This window comes from Epinephelus fuscoguttatus, linkage group LG18 (genome assembly GCF_011397635.1).
Source record: "Epinephelus fuscoguttatus linkage group LG18, E.fuscoguttatus.final_Chr_v1".
In the NCBI taxonomy this organism is placed as follows: domain Eukaryota; kingdom Metazoa; phylum Chordata; class Actinopteri; order Perciformes; family Serranidae; genus Epinephelus; species Epinephelus fuscoguttatus.
In genome coordinates this window covers 8,295,354-8,317,212 of record NC_064769.1, presented here as the reverse complement: position 1 = coordinate 8,317,212, position 21,859 = coordinate 8,295,354, and the positions used below count along the sequence as shown (strand labels likewise).

The 21,859-nt window shown below is 39.2% G+C and overlaps 1 protein-coding gene across 1 annotated transcript; it reads right to left on the bottom strand.

Moving 5' to 3' along the window:
• Nucleotides 1–1,964: 1,964 nt before the first annotated feature.
• LOC125905897 (TNF receptor-associated factor 2-like) lies at nt 1,965–20,526 on the bottom strand. Its single transcript, XM_049604191.1, has 11 exons — nt 20,317–20,526; nt 19,544–19,753; nt 17,558–17,636; nt 16,626–16,724; nt 16,069–16,230; nt 15,870–15,944; nt 11,927–12,001; nt 10,314–10,886; nt 8,227–8,404; nt 7,938–8,086; nt 1,965–4,952 (listed from the first exon to the last, which is right to left on the bottom strand). The coding sequence occupies exons 2-11, from the start codon at nt 19,729–19,731 to the stop codon at nt 4,734–4,736; spliced, it is 1,797 nt and encodes a 598-aa protein (XP_049460148.1). The 5' UTR covers nt 19,732–19,753; nt 20,317–20,526; the 3' UTR covers nt 1,965–4,733.
• Between the last annotated feature and the right edge of the window lie 1,333 nt (nt 20,527–21,859).

The following is a 21,859-nucleotide window of genomic DNA, read 5'->3' as shown; positions in this document are numbered from 1 at the left end:
ATATACAGTATGTATCATCAGAAAAGATGTAAGATGAGGTAGGTGAAGTAAATGTGCATGTTATGCAGAAAATTGTCCCCTGTGATATGTTATGTTATGGAATTATTAATTATTTTGCATTGCTATCAATATGTGCAGTACATGCAGTGGACCAGGTGATTATTGTATTCACATAAGGGACTGTTCTTTATCAGATGAGGGGGGGGCTGGGCTTCCCTGAAGCTATAAATATTTTTCCTTGAGCTTCCCTGAGTGACTGGCAGAAAATGCATGACCCTCCCTCCACCATAAATTAGTTGTTAGATTTTTCAGGCTTAGTCTTTGATGTTTGAGAGTTAAAAGTTGAAGACAAAATCCTTAAGCTGAAACCCCCCCCCCCCCCTGGTTTTCACTCTTGTTGTGCAGGCTACATCCATGTGCTATACATACGCCTGCATTTAAACATAGTGGTAAGCAGGTTGGGCAGCATTTTAATGTAGTAGCAGGTCAATGTAGAGCTGATTTTAGCTATATTTTGTTCCCTTGCTCAGTTTAATGTAACAATCTGTTGCTTTTTTGTAAGATTATCATATGTTTTAATGTCTGAATCGACAGACCAACTAGTAATAAATGAGGAGCTTTAGGCTGTACAGGGTTGCACAAAAGAGAGATTTGTCTTTGTTTTTTTCCATTTTCAGAAGAAAGGGTTCATGAGAAAAAATATTCTGAATCACTGTCCCCATCTCCTCACCCGACCACATCCTGTGAAGGTAACCACTGTTTGGGCAGTTCACTTCCTCAACACTCCTCTGCACTGTTTGTGACTCACCAAGATTCAAATCCGGTAAAATGGAACAGAACTGTTCTCTTTACCCCAAAAAGGTTCTGTTCATGTATTGTACAGCACATCCTGGATGCAGCATTTAAGAAGTGGAAAAAAACAAATTAATCTTTATTTTTAAATGAGCATCTGCACAACACTCGGCAGAGTACAATGCACAGCGTTGTTTTGAGGATCACTGTGTTCTTTCTATGAAGATGTCACAGCAGTTCACTTCTAGTAATTGAAGGTCTTTATTTTAATTGTCTAAAAATGCAGATTACTCTAAATTACACTGCCCGTAAATGTATAATGATCCCTGTCTTCTTGGTTTTTATTTTTAGTGTATCCATTCATTAGGACAGGCTATTCATTAAGGGGATCCATAGCGCCCTCTAGTGAGCAGTAGTAGGAAGTAATACATTCACTCAACTACTTCAGGCTAGATAATTGTTCTTTACTCAGGTTTATTCAGAGGTCAAATAATCCAATATTTCACAAAACAGCAAAGATTAGGGGAATAAATGAATACACATTTGCTCAGCAGAACTTTTGTCCCTTATTTCCTACCAATATTAATCATCCCAGATATATTTTGTGACCCTCAGGAGGGGCCTGACCCCTAGGTTGGGAACCACTAACTGCCTAACTGTATATAAAAGTAGTTAAACTAACCCCACTGCAAGCAGCTACAATAGTAAAATGGTGCTTAAACATTGATGAATCAGTATTAATTCATCCCCCAACTCAAACCGCAGGGTGGGGGAGCCCTTCTGTGCAGACTTTGCATGTTCTCCTCATGTCAGTGTGGGTTTTCTCCAGATGCTTGGGCTTCCTCCCACAGTCCAAAGACATGCAGGTTTTGGTGACTCTAAATTGTCCGTAGGTGTGAATGTGAGTGTGAATGGTTGTCTGTCTCTATGTGTCAGCCCTGTGATAGTGTGGCGACCTGTCCAGGGTGTTCCCCGCTTCTTATCCAGTGTAGGCTGTGATAGGCTCCAGCCCCTCGCAACACCTAACAGAATAAGCGGTAGAACTTCTGTTTTTTAACGTACTGGTACTTTTACATAAGTAAAGGATCTGAGTACTTAAAGCTTTCAATTCAAATAGAAGTTTAAAATACTCAACAAGCTGAAACCAGCAAACTTTATTACATACTGCATGTCTTTTTTTTTTTTAGCATAATACATCAATATCATCAACATCAGAATATATATATGGCTCTGATTTAAAGGTACATAAATCACTCAATGAAATACCCTGTTTGGACAAACAACCGATACAAAGTGCACAAATTAAGTTGGTTCAAGTCAACTGCATCACATTTACAGAGCTGCTGTTTTGTTTATAGAAAAAAATATAGTACTAATAAAGCTTACATTCAAAAAACCTTGGGAGGGTTCGTATTCATGGGACAGTACCAATTATCTCCTCTGGTGCCTAAAAGAAATAGTGACCCATGCATCATATTAAAATGGCACACTCACACGCACACAAATTTCAAACTGAAATATAAACATATTTGGCACCATATTTTAGCATAGAACATAAAGTATAACTTGCAAATACGACATTGTTAGTATACAGAGGTAATATTTTGATTTTGGCACGTTACAAGAACACTTAAAAAGTTCATGTAATCCTACTTATTACACGCTCAGTCTTTTTAAAGTTAAGAATAGAAACCCACTTACAGCATGAACTCCTCAACATTAAAATGGTCATTCTAAAACCTCACTTAGACAGTTAGCTTCATGAATAGCTCCTGACTGCCTAGATCCCCATGTTAGTGATATCAAGTATGCTTAATGACAAGGATAAGCGCTGTTTTGTTTTCTCTCGAAAAGTTAAAAAATTGGTTGCAGTTCTCCAGCGCCACAATGAGTGATGTAAACAAATAAGTCGAGTATGACCTCTGTAAACCCTTAAAGCCGAGGTGTCATCAAAATCTAACAGACATAATCATATATTGCACTCTGGAAGGAATTCTAAGTCCTTACTGCACAAAGGGGGGTCGTCCTGGCCTGTTCAAACCATCTTGACAAACAAAAAGCTGGTATATAGATATAGAATTAATAAGGTATTCAGTAATACTATGTTTATTATAACATCTTGTGTATATTAACATTGATATATAGATTATTTCAACATTATGATATGAAAGATACATATTTATAAATTGCTATGAATATAGGCAGTCGCCTCTGTTGAACAGAAGCAGGCGCCAGATATAACATAATAACTATTCTATGATTATTTTCATCCAAACAAATACAAATAAACGCTTTCACACTGTGGCTCACAGAGTAAACCGATGTGAAACTCCATAGTGAATAATGAATTGAAGCCTCCCATGCACAGAGAGGTTTCAATACAGGTCGAGACTGGTTTTCAAACAGGCCAGTGTGGAACCTTAAAAACCTCAGCATGCATGCTAAGTAAGTAGAACAGCAATCTCTGGTGGACACATAGAAAAATTACATGTTTGAAAAGATAAGTGGATTGTTGTGGTGCCTTATTGGACATCAGTGAGAGCACATTTAAAACACTTAAAGAGTAATCTGGGCTGCACTGAACATCAATCTGCAATAAATAATGGCAATAATGGCCCGCGACCTACAACAAAGTATTACAATCTCTTGTTTTCGTATTTCAGCCTCTCAGCCTCCACACACATTTACCTCATGTATATTTGCACCAACATATATATTAGATTCACATCAGTATTCTATCTTAAGAGCAGCAGAAACACATATGCACTGGTATACTTGTATGGACAGAAAACAAGGAACGAACAATTCCTTCATTTCGTGGAATCTGTGTTAACCTCAATCTGTGGTGGGGGCACAGTACTATGTGTTGAGATGTGAGCTAGTGAGCATACCCTGGGGGGGGAAACTCCAGCTATGTTATGTTTGTTTCGAGCTTTATGCCTCAGGCTTGACTGGCAAGCTGCCCTGACTCCTTGGTAACTCCACTGTATCTTCCACAGATGTACCAAACCACCGATCAGAACCACCGAACCCCTAATAGGAACAAATACGCAACACTAACTTTACATGTAAAATAGCCTGGTTCCAAAGACATGCAGGCAATGTCCACCATCACGGATGGCTAATTCACTAACAACAACAAACAAGGAACCTTTCGTAAAGCTCAGTCGAAATCAGGAGCCATTTCGTAATTAAAAATGCCAGCGGCATGCACTTTGCGCCAAAAAAAAGGCAAAAAAATGCCTGTAATCTTATTCATAACATAACTCCACGTTTGTCTATGCAAATTCACTCGACACTGGAATTGAGAAGCTCACAATATCCACAATCTGCAAGAAAAAGCAAAAACTGCATCAAGCCATGCTCTAACTCTATTATAAGTCATCAGAATGATCACATGAACTATCTGTAATCTACAACCCTGTTCTAACAATCTGCATGTTCTGTAACATCCCATCAAACGTAGGAGATTTAAAAAAAAAAAAAAAAAAAAAGCTATTCACTCTTTTTCACTCCATCATAACTGTTCACTTTGACATCTCTGCTTCTACTCAACACTGCACTGACCGCGCTGCACTGGTGCTCACTTCTCCTTTGACTGAACTTAATGTGCACAACTGAAGTGACATTTCATCCACTATGGGAGCGGTGTTGTGACATCAAAAGAAAAACAAAAAGGTTTTGCACCTGAAATGTACAGCAATGACGGTGGTTCTCTCATACAGACCACCACGATATGACAATGCCAGTGCCGCCCCGACGGAGCAAACTGTAGCCACATGCAGCATACAGTTGCAAGCATGTTTGTCTCCCTAAAGCTGCAGGGGACAGTAAGATGCCTGAACAGAGCCCTAAAGGGACCATGATTGAGCCAAAATGAAGCCTTAAATGGTCAAAGAGCTGCCTGGTTTGCCAAACTATACCACCTCTGTGGAGTCTGTCTAGAGGCCAGTGAGGTCCACTATTGCCTTGATGAAGATGGTGTCGTCACGGATGTACGAGTTCTTGGCATCAAGCTTGGATAGCGGGCAGAAGAGCGGACACCCGCTGGCGATATTCATCTCACTCACAGGTCGCTGGAAGGAAGAGGAAGTGACATCGGGTCTAAAGGCATCAATGATGTGCTCCCTGTTGCTCTGGTCCAGCAGCATCAGAGTCACCTGGAACAGATGAATTTATGAGTGATGTTTACATGTTTCATGCATTTGCATTTGTATGAAAGTCCTGAGAGGCAATCCATTTTGTAAGTCTGATCTATTTTTTCTCTCCTGTGTGACTATGACTTAAGAAAAGGTGGAAAAAATGGTTTTGCCAAGACCATCTTTCTTCTTCTTTTTTTTTTTTTTTTTTTAAATCTGTGAAACAGGTGGGAAAAAGCTTTGCCAGAATCTTTTCTTCATTTGTAAAAACTAGTGAAAAACAAAGTTTTTGCAGGTGAATATTTTATTTTGAATTTTATTTTTTTCAGGATCATTTTTCAGTGTTTGTTGTTGTAATACTCATTTCAGCCACAAGAGGCTTAAGTGCACCATTACCCCATATTCTAAATACCACCAAAAGCATCAGTGTTTTCTTGTTTTAATTTCTCCATGCACTATTAACATAAGGTACACATAATGTTTACAACCAAGTTATGTGACATAACTGTCATGTCTTTCTTCGGGATAGAAATGTATTTTAATCTGTGCTCATCTGCTGTTATGAAGGGGCTCCAATATAACTAAATAAGTATTTAAAAATTAAAAAAAGTATGCATACTTTTGCCCATTGTTCTTAATTGTCATTTTCAGGCATTGTTACACTAAAAGTTCTTTGTTTTCATATGCTAAACCGTTACAGAGAGGTAATCGCTGGCAATGAAAGTCTTAGATCTCAGGATCCCTCCAACAATGCTCATTAAATATATATGTAAAGAGAAAATAGAGCAAGTAAAAATTGAGAATCTAAGATGTTAAATAGCACAGCAGTTAAAATTAAAGTTAAACTATAGAGATAAAATGTAACCTATATAAAATATTTGTCGTAATTGCAAAATAAATAAACTGTAATGTAAACAATGTAGTAAATGCATATGTGCAATGACAACTAATAAATATCTATATACAAGTTGTAAACAGGTTGTATAACAATAAGCAAAAGTATATAAAGGTCAAGGGATGGTTACTTTTGTAGTGGTCTTTTGTTTGTCTTTGTTTTGTTGTTTGTCTCTATTGTATCGATGCTTAAAAGCCTAAACAGGGACAATGTCTAAAAATTTGCTAAAGCTATAAGTCCTGTATACATTGCATTAGTTTCATGTTATTTAAATGTGATAACATCTATATACATTGTCCCTATTGAATGAATGAATGAATGAATGAATAAAAATGACCTACAGTTTCTGACATGATGAATCACTTAATTAAATCTAAAACTGAACTGTTTTGACACGTTACACATACATTCTTCAAAACAATTAAGGGAACACTAAAATCACACATAAGATCTTAATGAAGGAGTTATTCAAGTTGAAAATCTTCACTGATGCACACTGTATAATTTGTTGAGAACAAAATGACGAAACAACAGTTAGTGGAAACCAAAATCATCAACCCACTGAGGGCTGGATTCAAAATCACACCTAAAATCAAAGTAAGAAATTGAAATCAGAGTCTGATCCAAATTGGTTGAATTTTATCTCAGCAAATAACTAACAGCATAATGTGACTCAGTATTATGTATGCCCCTGCATGCCTGTATGCACTCCTGACAACATCTGTGCATGCTCCTGATGAGTTGGCGGATGGTTTTCAGGGGGATCTTCTCCCAGACCTGGATCAGGGCATCAGTGAGCTCCTGGACAGTCTGTGGTGGTACTTGGCAGCATCAGATACAGCGATACATCACATCCCATAGATGCTCAATTAGATTTAGGTCAGGGGAACGAGAGGGCCAGTCAATGGCATCAATGCCTTCATCATCCAGGAACTTCCTACACACTCAGGCCACATAAAGCCAGGCACTGTCCTGCACCTGGAGGAACCCAGGGGCCACTGCACCAGTGTAAGGTCTGACTATCGCTCTGTGGATTTCATCCCAAAGCCTAACAGCAGTCATGGTAACAATGGCTATGACATACTGGCAGCATAACATTCACCACAGCATCTCCAGACTCTTTCACACCTGTCACGTGCTCAGTATGAATCTGCTTTCACATGTGAAGAAAACGGGGCGCCAGTGGCGGACCTGCCAGTTCTGGTATTCTCTGGCGAATGCCAATCGAGCTGAACAGTGCAGGGCTGTGAGCACAGGTCCCACTAGAAGATGTCAGGCCCTCATACCACCCTCATGGAGTCTGTTTCTGACAGTTTGGTCAGAAACATGCACACCAGTTGCCTGCTGGAAGTCATTGTGTAGACACTCTGGCAGTGTTCCTCCTGTTCCTCATTGCACAAAGGAGCAGATACAGGTCCTGCTGCTGGGTTGATGCCCCTCTACGGCCCTGTCCAGCTCTTTAACAGCAGTCTCCTGGTGTCTCCTGTATGTTCTTGAGACTGTGCTGGGAGAGACAGCAAACCTTCTTATGACCGCATGTACGGATGTGCCATCCTGTGAGAGCTGGACTACCTGTGCAACCTGACTCAGCTGCAGGTAATGCTTCACGCTACCAAGGCCAGGGGCTGCTGACAGGTAGAGAACAAAGGGTGAACATACACATTATCGAGTACTTCATCTTGTGATTCCTGGCCCTGCACAGCGCAGCTTCCCTCTGCTGGAACCTGGAGAAACACACCAGGTATGTACAGGGGGATTTTCTTTGTCCGTACTTGAATGTAGGGCTCAGGTGGGCTCTCTGCAGTTCAGGTGGTGTAGGAAAGACATCATCACCTGCATCAACACCTCCTTCATGAACTTAAAAGGGTCCTTACCGTCTTCACTGCCTTCAGGAATGTTCAGTTTATGGAGATTGGCTCTCTGCAATTGATTTTCGAGGTCATCAAGCCGGTTCACAAATGTGTCCTCTCCCTACATGTCACAACCGGTAGCCCCTCTACACATTGTTTGGATTAATATATATGAATGTAATAAAAAAATAAAAAGGAAAACCACAATTTGACTGTTTGGCAAAATAACTAAATAACCTTCTCTCTCTGTAGGTGTTTTACCTTCTGGTTGAAAGGCCATTTGAGCAGAGCGTCATTCAGTCCCCTCATCACCACAAAAAACAAGGACAAGTGGCTGCCACGCCCCGTCCCATCTCCATTCAGATAGATCCGCAGACACATCTTGTAGCCGTACTTACTGGTATAAAAGGCTGAAAAGAAGAAATGGGAATTTAGTTGTAGTCATCTGCAGATAATGAGGCTTCTGTCTAATTGGGTTACCTTGGTTTCTAGTAACCAGGACCAGAGCCACAACCCCAGACCTCTTATCTGTAATAAAGGACAATGTTACCTGGTGAAAACATGGCAGGGGCTCGACCTGCGATGGCGTCCTGTCTCTTTTTGGCGAAATCAGAGATCCTCCAGACAAAGACACCATCAAAGGTTGTGGCAGACATTTCCCTTAGCCGGCCTTCCATCTCAGCAACTGTTAGGTCCTTGAGCCCAACTGTTCTCTCCAGCTGTCGCACCTAGAAAACAAACACACACACTGTGCCTTAACAGGGTCACAAATACTTCTTTAAATCCAGTCAATTTTTGCCACAAAACTGAGAAGGTTTAAAGGCTTTTAGCAGAGTAATCACATGCATGTTATATACTGTTATTTCCATAACAAGTTGGGCTATTCAGGAAGGTCAGCACTTCGCATGTGTATTGTACTATACATGTTGTAGAACAGTTTTATGCATGGGCAAGATTGTGAGGCAATGGGTCCCTGGGCACAGATATGCAAAAGGCCCCACCACCTCTCCTACAGTACATAGCAGCAGGACACACAGACTTTGTGGTGGTTTTTCATCTCTTTGTAGTCATTACACATCTTTGTGTGGTTTTGTATCTCTGTGGTCATTTGGTGTCTCCTTGTGGTTGTTTTGTGTCTTTTTGACATCACTTGGTGTCTTTTATACGTAGTTTTTGTTTTGTGTCTCTTTTTAATCATTCTATATCTTCTTTGGGTTGTTTTGTCTCTCTTTGTACTCATTTTGTGTGGTGTGGTTTTGTGTGGTTGCTTTGCTCGTTTTTGTAGATATTTTGTGTCTCTTTGCAGTTCCTTTGCATCTATTGGTGGTCTTTCTCTGTTTCTTTGTGTTCAAGGTGGAAATATCAGGCCATTACGCCTCTTCGCTGTCCTATAAACTGTATATAGGTATAGGTGTATACAATCGCGGGGGGGACAGAGTTGTCTTGCCTCTGAGCCAGGAACAGGAGTAGTTAGAGTACCGAAATGATTTTTGCACAAATGGGAGAGCCAGCAGGACAGGTTCATGGGCAGATGATGTGTTATGTGTGCAATCCACCATGGGAGATTTAAATAGTAGCTGTTTGCAGTTAACAGCTACCTCAAAAAAGAAGAAGAGCCAACAAAGTCTGCAAATTGTGAAAACAATGAGGTTTGGGGGCTCCTTAACCTCCAAGCAGAGGACAACATCAGTCGCCATATAACAGAGACAGTAAATGATTGTTATTGCAATATTATACCATTGTTATTGTTTAGAAATAACTATTGCTATATCTACTAGAAATAATTATTGCTGCTGTTGTGTTACATGTCACGCCTCTTTTGAGTCTGTGATGCAGTGTTGCAGTCTATAATTACACATGGGAGCAGCATGATGCTGCGGTCGATTGGTTTGCAAAAATGCAAAGGAGACATAAAAAGGGACTCTGTAGCCGCTCTGCAGCACAATCTCTGTGTAAAAAGGGCTATTGAATCTCCTCCTGGTCGGTATGTGTTAATTTGACTGACAATTTTCAAGTGAAGGCCCGGGGGCCCACCAGACACTTTGGGCCCATGGGCCTGTGCCCAGTAGGCCAGTTCAGTAATCCATCCATGGTTAAATGGGAAAGACACATATGGCAATTTAAATGTTTTTGTCTGTATGTCCACAGGTTTTCAGTACAGGAGAAATATCTGTATATCAATGGAAAGAGGAGAGTTTTAGATTTCCAGGAATATTAGAACCATTTTGCTGAGCCAGATCTAAACTATAATAATGTCAAATCATCACGTCTAACATACTGATAGTGCAACACACAAAGAAAAAATTAAAGTATGCCGAATTAATAATTAGCAGTTTCTGTTTGCAGTGTGCTTACTGATGTACAGACAACTATCACTGGATTAAATCGTGATGACTCTCAGGTTCTGGAGTTATAAGGAGTGTTTTTTTAATGATTATAAGCAGATATATGGACGTTTACTCACAATGCACATGAGAGATAATTATTTCTTCTGGAGGTGTAAGTTGCACAGAATCTAGAACTATGTGTATCATGTCTGTGTGTCCAGACTTGACTTAGTCAGATTCAGAGTTCAGAGAGATTCAGAGTCTGATTTTTGACACAAACTGCAGCAACTAGGCACAGTTTCAGTCCTACCTTGTTACTCAGAGCCTCGATCTTGTCCTGGTCCAGTTTGTGCTGACGGTTGCTGGCCTCCATGGTGGTGGCAAACCTCTCCACCTCTCTGTTCAGGACACACACCACATTTTCAAACGTGCCCGATTTGACTTCAAGCTCCGTACACCTGCGACCCAGCTCCACCACCTTGGTCTTCTCACTGTGGAGCTGGAGCTCCAGCGCAGCGCCCACCGAGCTGGGCAGAGGAGTGAAGGAGGTAGACACAGACAGGGTGGGAGCCAGAGTGGGAGGTGGAGGAAGAGGAGCTGAAGTGGGTGGACCAGGGGGACCGGAGCTGGAGGATGAGGAGGAGGCGGCAGCGGCAGCTCCCTGCACGGGAGGCCCAGAGGAGGTGGTGCTAAGCTGGGAGACTCTGGCCTCGAGCTCCCTGAGGGACTGTTGGAGTTCCAACAGTTTGTGTCCGGCTACTTCCAGTCCCTGGGGCTGCAGGCCCTCCATGCTCACTTTCATGCCCATAATGTAATGCAGCAGCAGATTGAGGTGCTCGTAGGCATAGGCGCGCTCGTGGTCATGAATCTTTTCCTTTTCCACCTACAAAAAGGGAGCAACACGAGGAAAATGAAATAAAAACAATAAAGACATGCAGTCTGATCAGCTGTATAATGGACTGTATGTAATTTATATTATATTATATTATATTTTATCAAAATAACAAGACTCTCCCACACATTATTAATAGTTTCTTTGGACCCTACTCTGGACCTAAAAAAAAAGTAATACATGTCTCAAAATGATATGTTTTTGGAAAATGGCAGATCAGCTAAAGCCTGATATGTCTGAGATCAGACCTCTGGCTGTCAGAAAGTTATGACGCGGGTGGCACGGTGGTGTGGTGGTTAGCACTCTCGCCTCACAGCAAGAGGGTTGCCAGCTCGATCCCAGGCGTGGGAGCCCCTCTGTGCAGAGTTTGCATGTTCTCCCCGTGTCAGCGTGGGTTCTCTCCGGGCACTCCGGCTTCCTCCCACAGTCCAAAGACATGCAGATTGGGGACTAGGTTAATTGGTGACTCTAAATTGTCCATAGGTGTGAATGTGAGCGTGAATGGTTGTTTGTCTCTATGTGTCAGCCCTGTGATAGTCTGGCGACCTGTCCAGGGTGTACCCTGCCTCTCGCCCAATGTCAGCTGGGATAGGCTCCAGCCCCCCCGCGACCCTCAAGAGGATGAAGCGGTTAGAAGATAAATGAATGAATGAATGAATGAATTATATGACGCCTGCATTGCATGGGTGAGTGAGTTAGAGACATCAGTTTCTGACCGTTTCCAAAGTGCTCAGCATTTAAATATTGAAATGAGAGCCATCTTTGTATTTGATCTTTGAAAATGTTTCTGACAATAAACCTCAGAATGGATGAATTAATCTGGGTTGAGAAAAAAGTAAAAACAACAACAACAACAACAACAACAACAACAACAACAAAAAACCCCTCTCCTACTCTGCCAAACAAAATCAGACAACTTTCCCTTTTTCTTAGACGTCCTCTTCCCTCCTTGATAACTGCCATACAGTCCCTAATCTGAATGTGTGTGAATATAAAATGGGTAATATCAAGAAGACAATCAGGCTACTTACAGACATATCACATCCCACGACATGAAATCGACAAGGTGTTCTGAATTTGCTGCAGAACTTGATATGATCCACATACTGAAAAGTAAATAAATAAATAAATAATGTTATTAGCAAACTTAGCCAAGGAGCTACTAGCTGTAGTTTGTGCCCCTCATACTGTATTATCATTTGGGCCCAAGCACTAACTGATGTGCGAAGACCCTACTGTAATGCAAGGAATTATTATTTATGCAAATTAATCACATTTTTGAGGGGCTAAAGATGTTCAAAAACTCACAATCCTTTGCACATGCATTAGAACTATGGAAAAATTAGATATTTTAAGGGTGCTACTGTATGCTTGGGTGTGACAAAATGGCTCAACAGCACCCACTACATAATTTAAATGAAGTAGCCCTTGCGGCATGTTTCACCCAGATGTATGATTTTGGTAGGTAGATTTAACATCCCAAGACTTGAAAGAAAAACTTTTGGAGCCATACCCCAAACCCAACAGCAAGTGAGACATTTTTTGTTTAATGTGATATTTTAGTGTATTTTTGGCCATTTCCAGATGCTGTACTTTGATGAACTCCCCTGGAGAATTAATCAGATCAACTTCAAATTTTGTCAATACAACCTGAAGACCTTAAGAATGAAAAGTTGTCAGAATTTTGAACATTTTAAAAGTTTTTATGGAACGATGGTGGCCATTTTGCGCGTTTTGCCACAAACAGGATGCTGTTGTAACTTAAGTGTACTTTGTCCAGTCTGTCCCAAGCTTCAGATGCTGGATAACAGTCCTTGCCTGAAGACGTGCCAATACCATCTATGTGCCAATACTGAGTCAAGGTAACTGTGCCACCTACTAGTAACAGGAAGTAGGCCATGTGTGGCAAACATAATTCAACTTCCACAAATTTTACGTTGTGTGGCCCACACTTGACATACAGCAACATAATGTATTGTTAGCATGGGTTCTCTGGCATCACACAGCCGACCCAGGAAGTGGTACAAAATATGCAATACAACATTTCCCGCACTGCTCACTCCATGCAGGAAATAATGTCTAACTTGAGTGCATAGTTTTCAATAGTCACAGAAATGCACGGTTGCACTGACTAGCATCACACCAGTAATGCCAAAATGTGGAAAGGTGTGAGGGCCTGTTCATCACTGCTTTAAGCTTGAATTACATTTGAGTTCACAGAGCTGAGTGTTAGTTGTTCTGAAAAATGAACACATTGTGATCTTTGAACAACCCAGAAGGTTAATAGTGTACCAAAGTTTAGAGGTTATTTACAGAACTCTAAAAAACACTTTTAACCATCTGGATGAGAAAATTCATTTAAAATGATTTCTGAGGCTGTTTTCCTAATACTGTACAAACAAAGATGGTAGCCCCAAATTAAGTTATATCAAGGTTACTTTCTGGTATTTTATATATCTGCATAGGAAGGACACCTGTCATTTCTGGCAACCTGGATTAGAAGGAGAATCTCATCCTGGGAAACAGGTTAAAATCTTTTGTTACTTTCTATCTTGAGGTAATATTTTTGCATCCAGGTGGTTAAGAAAGTCTTTCTTTCTGGAGGACATGTTTTTTAGTTAAAACACATCAGATCTGTGACTTGAAGGTAATCATACACAAGAGGCACAAACTGGAGATAAGAAGCTACACTGGACTGTGACCTTTTGTTTCTGCAACAAAATGTTTCTATCTTCTCTGCATGATGTTTCAGGGTGTCTACACATATAAACAAGTTAAATTTAAGACTTTTTAAGACCAAATTTGTGATGGAAATACACACCAAAATTAAAAATATACTCTTTCCAATTGAACACACAAATGTCAGTTAAAAATGAACTACAGGGCAAATGACCCAGATGATACTCTCCAGTGGTGGAATGTAGCTCAGTACATTTACTCAAATATTTTACTTATGTACAGTTTTGAGGTACTGAAGTATTTTCATTTATGCTACTTTATACTTCCACTCCTCTGCATTTCAGAGGCCAGTATTGTATTTTTTACTTCACAACATTCTTTTAAACCTTTAGTTACTCTGCAGATTCAGATTATCAATACAATGTATAAATTAACTAATAAATTATGATATTATATTATAGATTAAACTACCTAGCAGTACAGAAAGTAATTAAAACAAGCTCCACCTTTACAAGCTGCTACATTAAAGTGATGAACACATTAATGCATCAACATGTATAATCTAATAATATGACATACTTTATTCTGAAATGGGCCATTCAACAATGACAAATGTAAGATATTAATAAAAACAAAAATAAAGAAAAAATATAATTGCAACACCTTTGTTTTTGCTCCCATTTCCCCCAGGTTTAACGACTTTTTCTATTTGCATAAAGATTTATTTCTCTCAAATTTTGGTTGCAAATTTATTAAAATTCATGTTAGTGAGGATTTCTCCTTTTCCAAGATAATCCATACACCTGACAGGTGTAGCATATCAAGATGCTGACTAAACAGCATCATTACTACACAGGGCTCGTCACAGTATCTCTGTGCATTCAAACTGCCATCAATAAAATGTTCCTATGTTCGTTGTCCATAGCTTATGCCAGCCCATACCATAACCCCACTGCCACCATGGGGCACTCTGTTCACAACATTGGCATTAGCAAACCGCTCATCCACAAGGTGCCATACACACTGTCTGTCATCTGCTCGGTACAGTGTAAAGCAGGTTCATCTGTGAAGAGGACCCTTCTCCAAAGTGCCAGACACCACTGAAGGTGAGCAGTTACCCACTCAAGTCCGTTGTTTGCGCAGAAATTCTTGGGTTGTGTGAACCACTTGTTGCATCAGTTAAAGTGGCTGGTCTCAGACAATCTTGCAGGTGAAGACGCTGGATGTGAAGGTCCTTAGCTGGTGTGGTTACACGTGGTCTGCAGTTGTGTGGCCATTTGGATGTACTTCAAAATTCACGAAGACAACACTGGAGACAGCTTATGGTAGCGAGATGAACATGCTGTTAACAGGCAACAGCTCTGTTAGAATTTCCTGCAGTTGGCATGCCAATGGCACGCTCCCTCAAACTTTTTGACATCTATGGGACTGTGTTGTGTGATCCAACTGCACATTTAAGAGTAGCCTTTCACTGTGATCATCCCAGGGCACACCTCTGAAGTAATGATGCATCTTGAGAGGCAGCATCATCAGTTTGTCAGGTAGATGGATAACTTGGAAAAGGAGAGGTGCTCTCTAACACAGATTTCAACAAATTTCTAGATCTTTAACTTAAACTTGTGGAAATGGAGTACTTTTACATTTGGTACGTTAAGTAAGTTTTTAAGCTGATATTTTTGTACTTTTACTTAAAATTTTGAATGCAGTACTTTTACTTGTGACACAGTATTCTTACATTGTAGTATTGCTACTTTTGCTTAAGTTACAGATCTAAGTACTTCCTCCACTACTTAAACTCTCTGTGCTTAATGCTCTGCATGTGCAATTCCCCCACTTTGATCCCCTTTGTTCAAGTTTTAAACACCTTCGGCATACAGCACAGTTTCATAAGCACTTTCATGTAACAGCCTTAACCATCACGAGTAATCATTATTTACTGTTAAACTTGCATTTCACATTTCTATAAAGTAACAAGCAGGCTGGCTAGCAAGGCCTTAGCTTAATAAAGCAGACTCTTTGCATGATCTAAATGTGTAGGGGGTGAAAATATAGGTGTTACATGTTTGCAGGAGTTATGTCAAAGTCTTTTCACCCACCAAATATTGTTTTCCTACTGTTAAAATGTGTTGCGCCCCCCTCTATGGTTACCAGAAATTGTTGCAGTGACATAACTAAAAAACATTTAAGACCATCCAATCTTAATGTAAGACCACATTATACTTTTTAGGCATGTTATAAGTAAATGTGTAGTTAAGACTCTAAGGGCCTGGGGCCATCCTGTGTTTACAGATTCACCTTTTCTCTGGGTATTTTCTTCTTGGCACAGCCTTCACAGATCATCGGGTACTTGGGACAGATCTCATCATGAGCCTGAAAAATAGAAAATGACCATTTTTGTTTTAAAGACACACAGTGAGCTGCTGTGGTGTGCTGCACCAGCTCAGACCAGCCAAGCATCTGTAGCTACAGTCAGTCTAAATAAATCATTTCTAACCTTGATGTTTTTGAAGTGAAATGGCTCCTTGCAGTACTTGCAGTTGAGCGTTCTCTCCGGGCACTCTCGCTCATTATGGCGCTCCTGTTCATTGAAGCGAATTCGTTCTTTACAGGAGGGGCATGGGATGATCATGAACTCACACTTCCCCTCGTGGTTCAACTGTGAAAAAACAGTAGAGCTCTAAGTTGTTGTGGTGGTCGTTACAGTGCACCAACCTCTGTGGTGCCTTCACTGTTTGCCAAGGAGGTTTCCATATACAAGGAATTAGCCTTGGGGTTGTGGTGCATAAAAATAAACATATTGGGAGAAAATAAAAATAAAAGCAAGTACTGCTAAAGTTATGAAACATAAATACAGAAGAGGAAAAAAATACAATAAAAACCAGTTTAAATAATTCAAAATATGTACAATGTAGCTATTTCTAAAAAGAAAGAGCTGTACATTTTTAGAGGTAGTAGTTTTATGCAGGAATAAAAAATGACCTACCTATAAAAGAAAAATGGAAAGCAAAAATACAAAAAAAAATCCTGAAAGTAGGTCAAAGGTCAGCTCACCTCGTATTCTTTAATGCTGCCTTTCCAAGTGCAATTTTCATTAATACAAACAGCTGAAAGGCTTTCAACTTCCCTTCGAACTGCGTTGTCAGGAAAAGCCTGAGAAAACAAGAGAAAAACATAAAGATTTGCTGTCACACTGCAAAAGTTTCTCCACCTGTCCCGCTCCATTTTATACATTATTTATGTTCAGTAAAAGCCGTATATTTCACACTTCCTTCAGCGCCACAAACTGCAAGTTTACATGTGTTTTTTTTATTCACTTAGATGTTTACACTGGCCAAACTGAGAAAATGAAACTGAGACAGATCAAGTCTTTTAAACAGCTGTTATTGAAGGTTAATGTGCATAGTGCTGCTAAGTATATATATTGTAAATACTGTAAATAATGAAAATATAACATGTTTAAATGTTACATTTGTTGTAATTATTTAAATTTTTATTCCCTGTTTTACTGTAAGCACTCTGTAACTTTGTCTTTGGACAGTGCTATATAAAGAAAAGCTACTGTGATTATTTATATGCGAGACAGATCAAGTCTTTTAAACAGCTGTTATTGAAGGTTAATGTGCATAGTGCTAAGTATATATATTGTAAATACTGTAAATAATGAAAATATAACATGTTTAAATGTTACATTTGTTGTAATTATTTAAATTTTTAGTGATTATTTATATGCATATTCTAAGTAGACATATTATAAAGAGCATTTCTCACTATTTTCTGTCATTTTATAGACAAAGGATTAATCAATTAATCGAGAAAATAAGCCCTTAACCTGAGTCATTTGATCAAAATACTACAGGAGCTGCCATGACATAAACTATGTGCCTAAATTATATTAAGTAATTCACTTATATTCAACAAAAAATCCAATTCAAGAAAACCTTTTTTTTTTTTTTTTTGCTGGATACAATTATCTTGATACTCACACATCCTTGTTTCAAAATCGATGTAGGATCCTCAAAAATATCCTCTTTGATGCACGCGCTGCATTTCTGGGGTCCATTACTGCAATAAAACAACATTATCCTTTGATATAGTGCAAATCCAACACATGAAAACATCAGACACACAGTGGTGGAAAGTACATTCACTCAAGTATTGTACTTAAGAACTATTTTGGGGTACTTGTACTTGAGTAATTGCATTTTTTGTTACTTTCTAAATATTTCTTTCTTAAATATTGCACTTTATTTTACTCCACTGCATTTACTGTAAAACTTCAGTTAAAAGCCTAGACCCAATTAAACGCCCAGTTACTTTTACTAGCCTGGTGTATCTGCACATTTTGACAAATAAAGGCCTGTCTCAATTAGACGCCTGGTCTGGTTGCCAAGCAGTTAATTTTTATAGAAATTCTTTGGATGTATAAAACAGGTTGTTGGCTACCCACTTGCGCTAAGGTTAGATAGCTTTTTAGAGCACACATACAAATATAAATGTTTAAACAGTATGGAGATGCTACACATTGTTAGCTCAGTTAGATTCTCCACCATCCAATCGTTCAGTTTATTTTACTAAAACCATGGGCACCAAAGAAGACCGTAATTCAATCAGCTTTACTGGCATGATAAAAAAAAAGGTGACTCCCTTCCTCTGAAGCTGTCATAAGGTCAGAATATGTGTCCATTCCTCGATTACCTGGAAAGTTACTCATGTTCCTTTAATGAGGGTCACGATCATAAAAATCAAAAGTGTTTTCATTAAAATTAATTCAAGTTGTGAAAATTGTTTTAACAGGACAAAGTGGTGTTGGGGAGGTATGACAGGTGCCGTAAATCTTGAGTGCTGCGAAAAGAGTGTCAGAACACTCTCTGATGCACTGTCTGTCAGAGCTAGATTAAAGGAATGATTTGTAATTGATATGTTATTCGAAGCCTTATTCTTATACAAGTAATATTCAGACTGGTTTAAATAAATAATTTGATTGTCTTTCCCATCTTTGTTGAGCAACAGTTCTGCATAAAAGGAATTAAATTTAATATAAGCCTGTTGACTTCAGTGATTTAAGCAAATAATAGCCCAGGCTATTAATTTAAGTTTTACAATAATTGTTAGTTTTTGAGTTACTCTTCAGATTCAAATTCAAAATTTTACAAAATTTCACAAAATAAAAAAAATATAATTATATAACTATAATAAATAAAATAATTAAAAGTTATTATAACAATTCAAATAAAAAAGTCTAACACTTTAAATAAAATAATATATACCTTATTATTCTGACACTGGTCATTTTGCATGATGACATCTTTTAATTTTGGTACTTTAAGTATATTTTCATGCTAATAATTCTGTACTTTTACTTGAGAAACATTTTGAGTGCAGGACTCATGCATATAATATATACCATATTCTGATATGGGTCTTTTTGCATAACAAGTTCTTTAACTTCTTGTACTTTAGTATATCTTTTGATGCTAATACTTTTGTACTTTTACTTAAGTAAGATTTTGAGTGCCAGAGTTTTATTTATGACAGAGTATGCCAACACTGTGGTGCTGCTACTTTTCACATGGTAAAAGATCCAGATACTTCCTCCACCACTGCCACAAAAGTAAAAGTACAAAAGTATTTGGAAAATGTACTTAAAGGGCCAAAAGTAAAACTCAATGCAGAAAAATGGACCCTGTGAGTGTATACCTAGTGATATACTATATATAGTATTGAATTATATTATGACTTAGGCATACAATATTTACTTTATTATTCTGAAATGGGTCATTTGACATTATGAGTTATTTTACTTCTGGTACTTTCAGTGTATTTTGATGCTAATATTTCTATACTACAAGATACATTTGTTAATGACTTTTACTCACAGCATTATGGTATTGCTACTTTTACTTCCACCACTGCAGATACCCCCAACACACACACACACGGTACACACTCTCAGTGATGCAGTCTCTTACCTCACAGTCCTGTTGAAGCAGTAGGAACAGAAGCGATGTCCACACTGGGCTTGAAACGGTCGTCTGAGTATGTTGTGGCAGCAGTTGCACAGGTGTTTGTCCTCCAGCTTGTTGCCCAGGATCTTCTTGGGGAAGCCAGGTTTATTGCTCTCCATGGACGAGGGAGGGGACGGCTCCTGTGTGGCCATGGTGTCTGTTCACACGTCACACCTGGGAGGGGGGTGAAGAAGAAGAAGAAGAAGAAGAAAAAGAAGAAGAAGACGTAAAGAAGACTTCATTTTGATGCAACAGTTAGAGAGAAGAGCGGTGGTGAATATTTCCTGGCCTTTAAACACACTGTCAGCCTTTGAGACATGAGTGTAACATGAGTGTGAGATCCTCTCCTCCAGTAATGGTTGCTCATCACAGGCCAGCTGAGAGGCCCACACCCTTTGTTTACATTTCGAGTCTGCATCCGTGGCTCCTTCTTGTGGTTGACTTGGCACAAACTGATGATGCTGCCTTTCTTTCTACTCTAACAATACACGCTCCGCTCAGCCTACCCAGTAACGATGCTGACAAATCGCACATCCATTGTCTCTCCTCTGCTTCCTTTTCCCTTCCTTGTCGCTGTTGCTAAGCTATCAGCATCCTTTTAGTCAGAAGTGGTACCCAGCACAGCACGCCGCCACGCCCCTTTGAAATCTCAAGCTTGCAGGCTGAAAGAGACCGTTTAGCAACTGGAAAAGAGCTTTTGAGCAAATGCTGCTGGAATCACTAGAGTTTGCACTTACCAGCGTTATTTTCACTCTAAACTGTCATCGCGTGCAGAGGCTGTGGAATCACCTTTCCTGGTCGCAGGTAGTCGCTCGCGCAGTGTGCCGATATTACATGTGGTTTTACAGCCGACTGGAGGTGTTTTCTTTAACGTTAGCCACATAATATAGATGTGGTCCCCCAAAAGCGATGGCTGTTATTGTCCAATATCGCCATTGCACTTTCAGACTGGGTGTTACGTCATGCAGTGGGCTGAACGCGGGTTGATAGGCAGACGAGATGTGGAGGCGCGCGTGTCATTGGTTCAGAACTCACGAGTGGGCGGGTTCGCTTTGTTGTGAAATAAACATCCAGATAACAGATTTTTAGAAATGCGTTTCGCATCTGTCTGTAATGTTCCTGCTTTTTGTGCCTTTATTTTGATGTGTATTTCTCAGCTTTTGTTTAGATCTTTTTGTATGAAATGTGTGTCTGTTTGCCCCCCCCCCCACACACACACATATATATATATACATACATACATACATACATATATATATATATATATATATATATATATATATATATATACATATATGTATGTATATTTATTTATTTATAGGTCTGTAGTATATCAGAATACAGGGGCTATTTCTTTGAATGAATGAATCTTTTATTGTCATTACACAAAATGTACAATGAAAATACCTTGGTATAAGAACAATTAGAAATGCACGCACACACACACACACACACACACACACACATAAAAAAGTAGCAGCAATGAAAAAAACAAACTGAGCACTTTTACTTTTGATACCTTAAAGGGATAGTTTGTTTTTTTTAAGTGGGGTTGTATGAGGTACTTATCCTTAGTTAGTGTATTACACACAGTAGATGTCAGTCAGCATGCCCCCAGTTTGGAGAAGCAGGCTGGAGTCTGACATCCACTCACCAGCCACTTTATTAGGTACACCTTGCTAGTGCCGGGTTGGACCCCTTTTGCCTTCAGAACTGCATTAATTCTTGGTGTGAAAACTGCATAACAAACTATGTGTTTAGTTTTTTTCTTTTCCCAGATTTTTTAGTGCACAACACATGTTCACATTCAGCCACACAAATAAAAAAAAAAAGACCAGAAAGAATAAACCAGCAGCTGAAAGAAATAAAAATGAGTCACAGTAGAGTGGGTGTGGAGAGGAAAGAGGAGCAGATAGAGACTGAACCACAGAACATGTTTAAGTTTAGAGGCTGAAGAAGAGCAGTGCTGGAGTGCTTTTATGTCTTTGAGGTATTTGAACCTTACTTGAGTACTTCCATTTTATGCAACTTTATACTTCTAATCCACTACAATTCAGAACAAACGGTTGTACTTTTTAGCCTACTACATGCACAGTATTAAACAGTTACAGTTAATATTTTGCAAATAAAATGTTGTGCACACCCACCAGTGACGGAGGAAGTCTTCAGATTCTTAAGTAAAAAAACACTGCAAAGTAACTACATTTATTCAAGTACTGTACTGAGAACAATTTTGAGCTATTTTTACTGGAGTGTTCCCATTTAATATTAATCTCTATT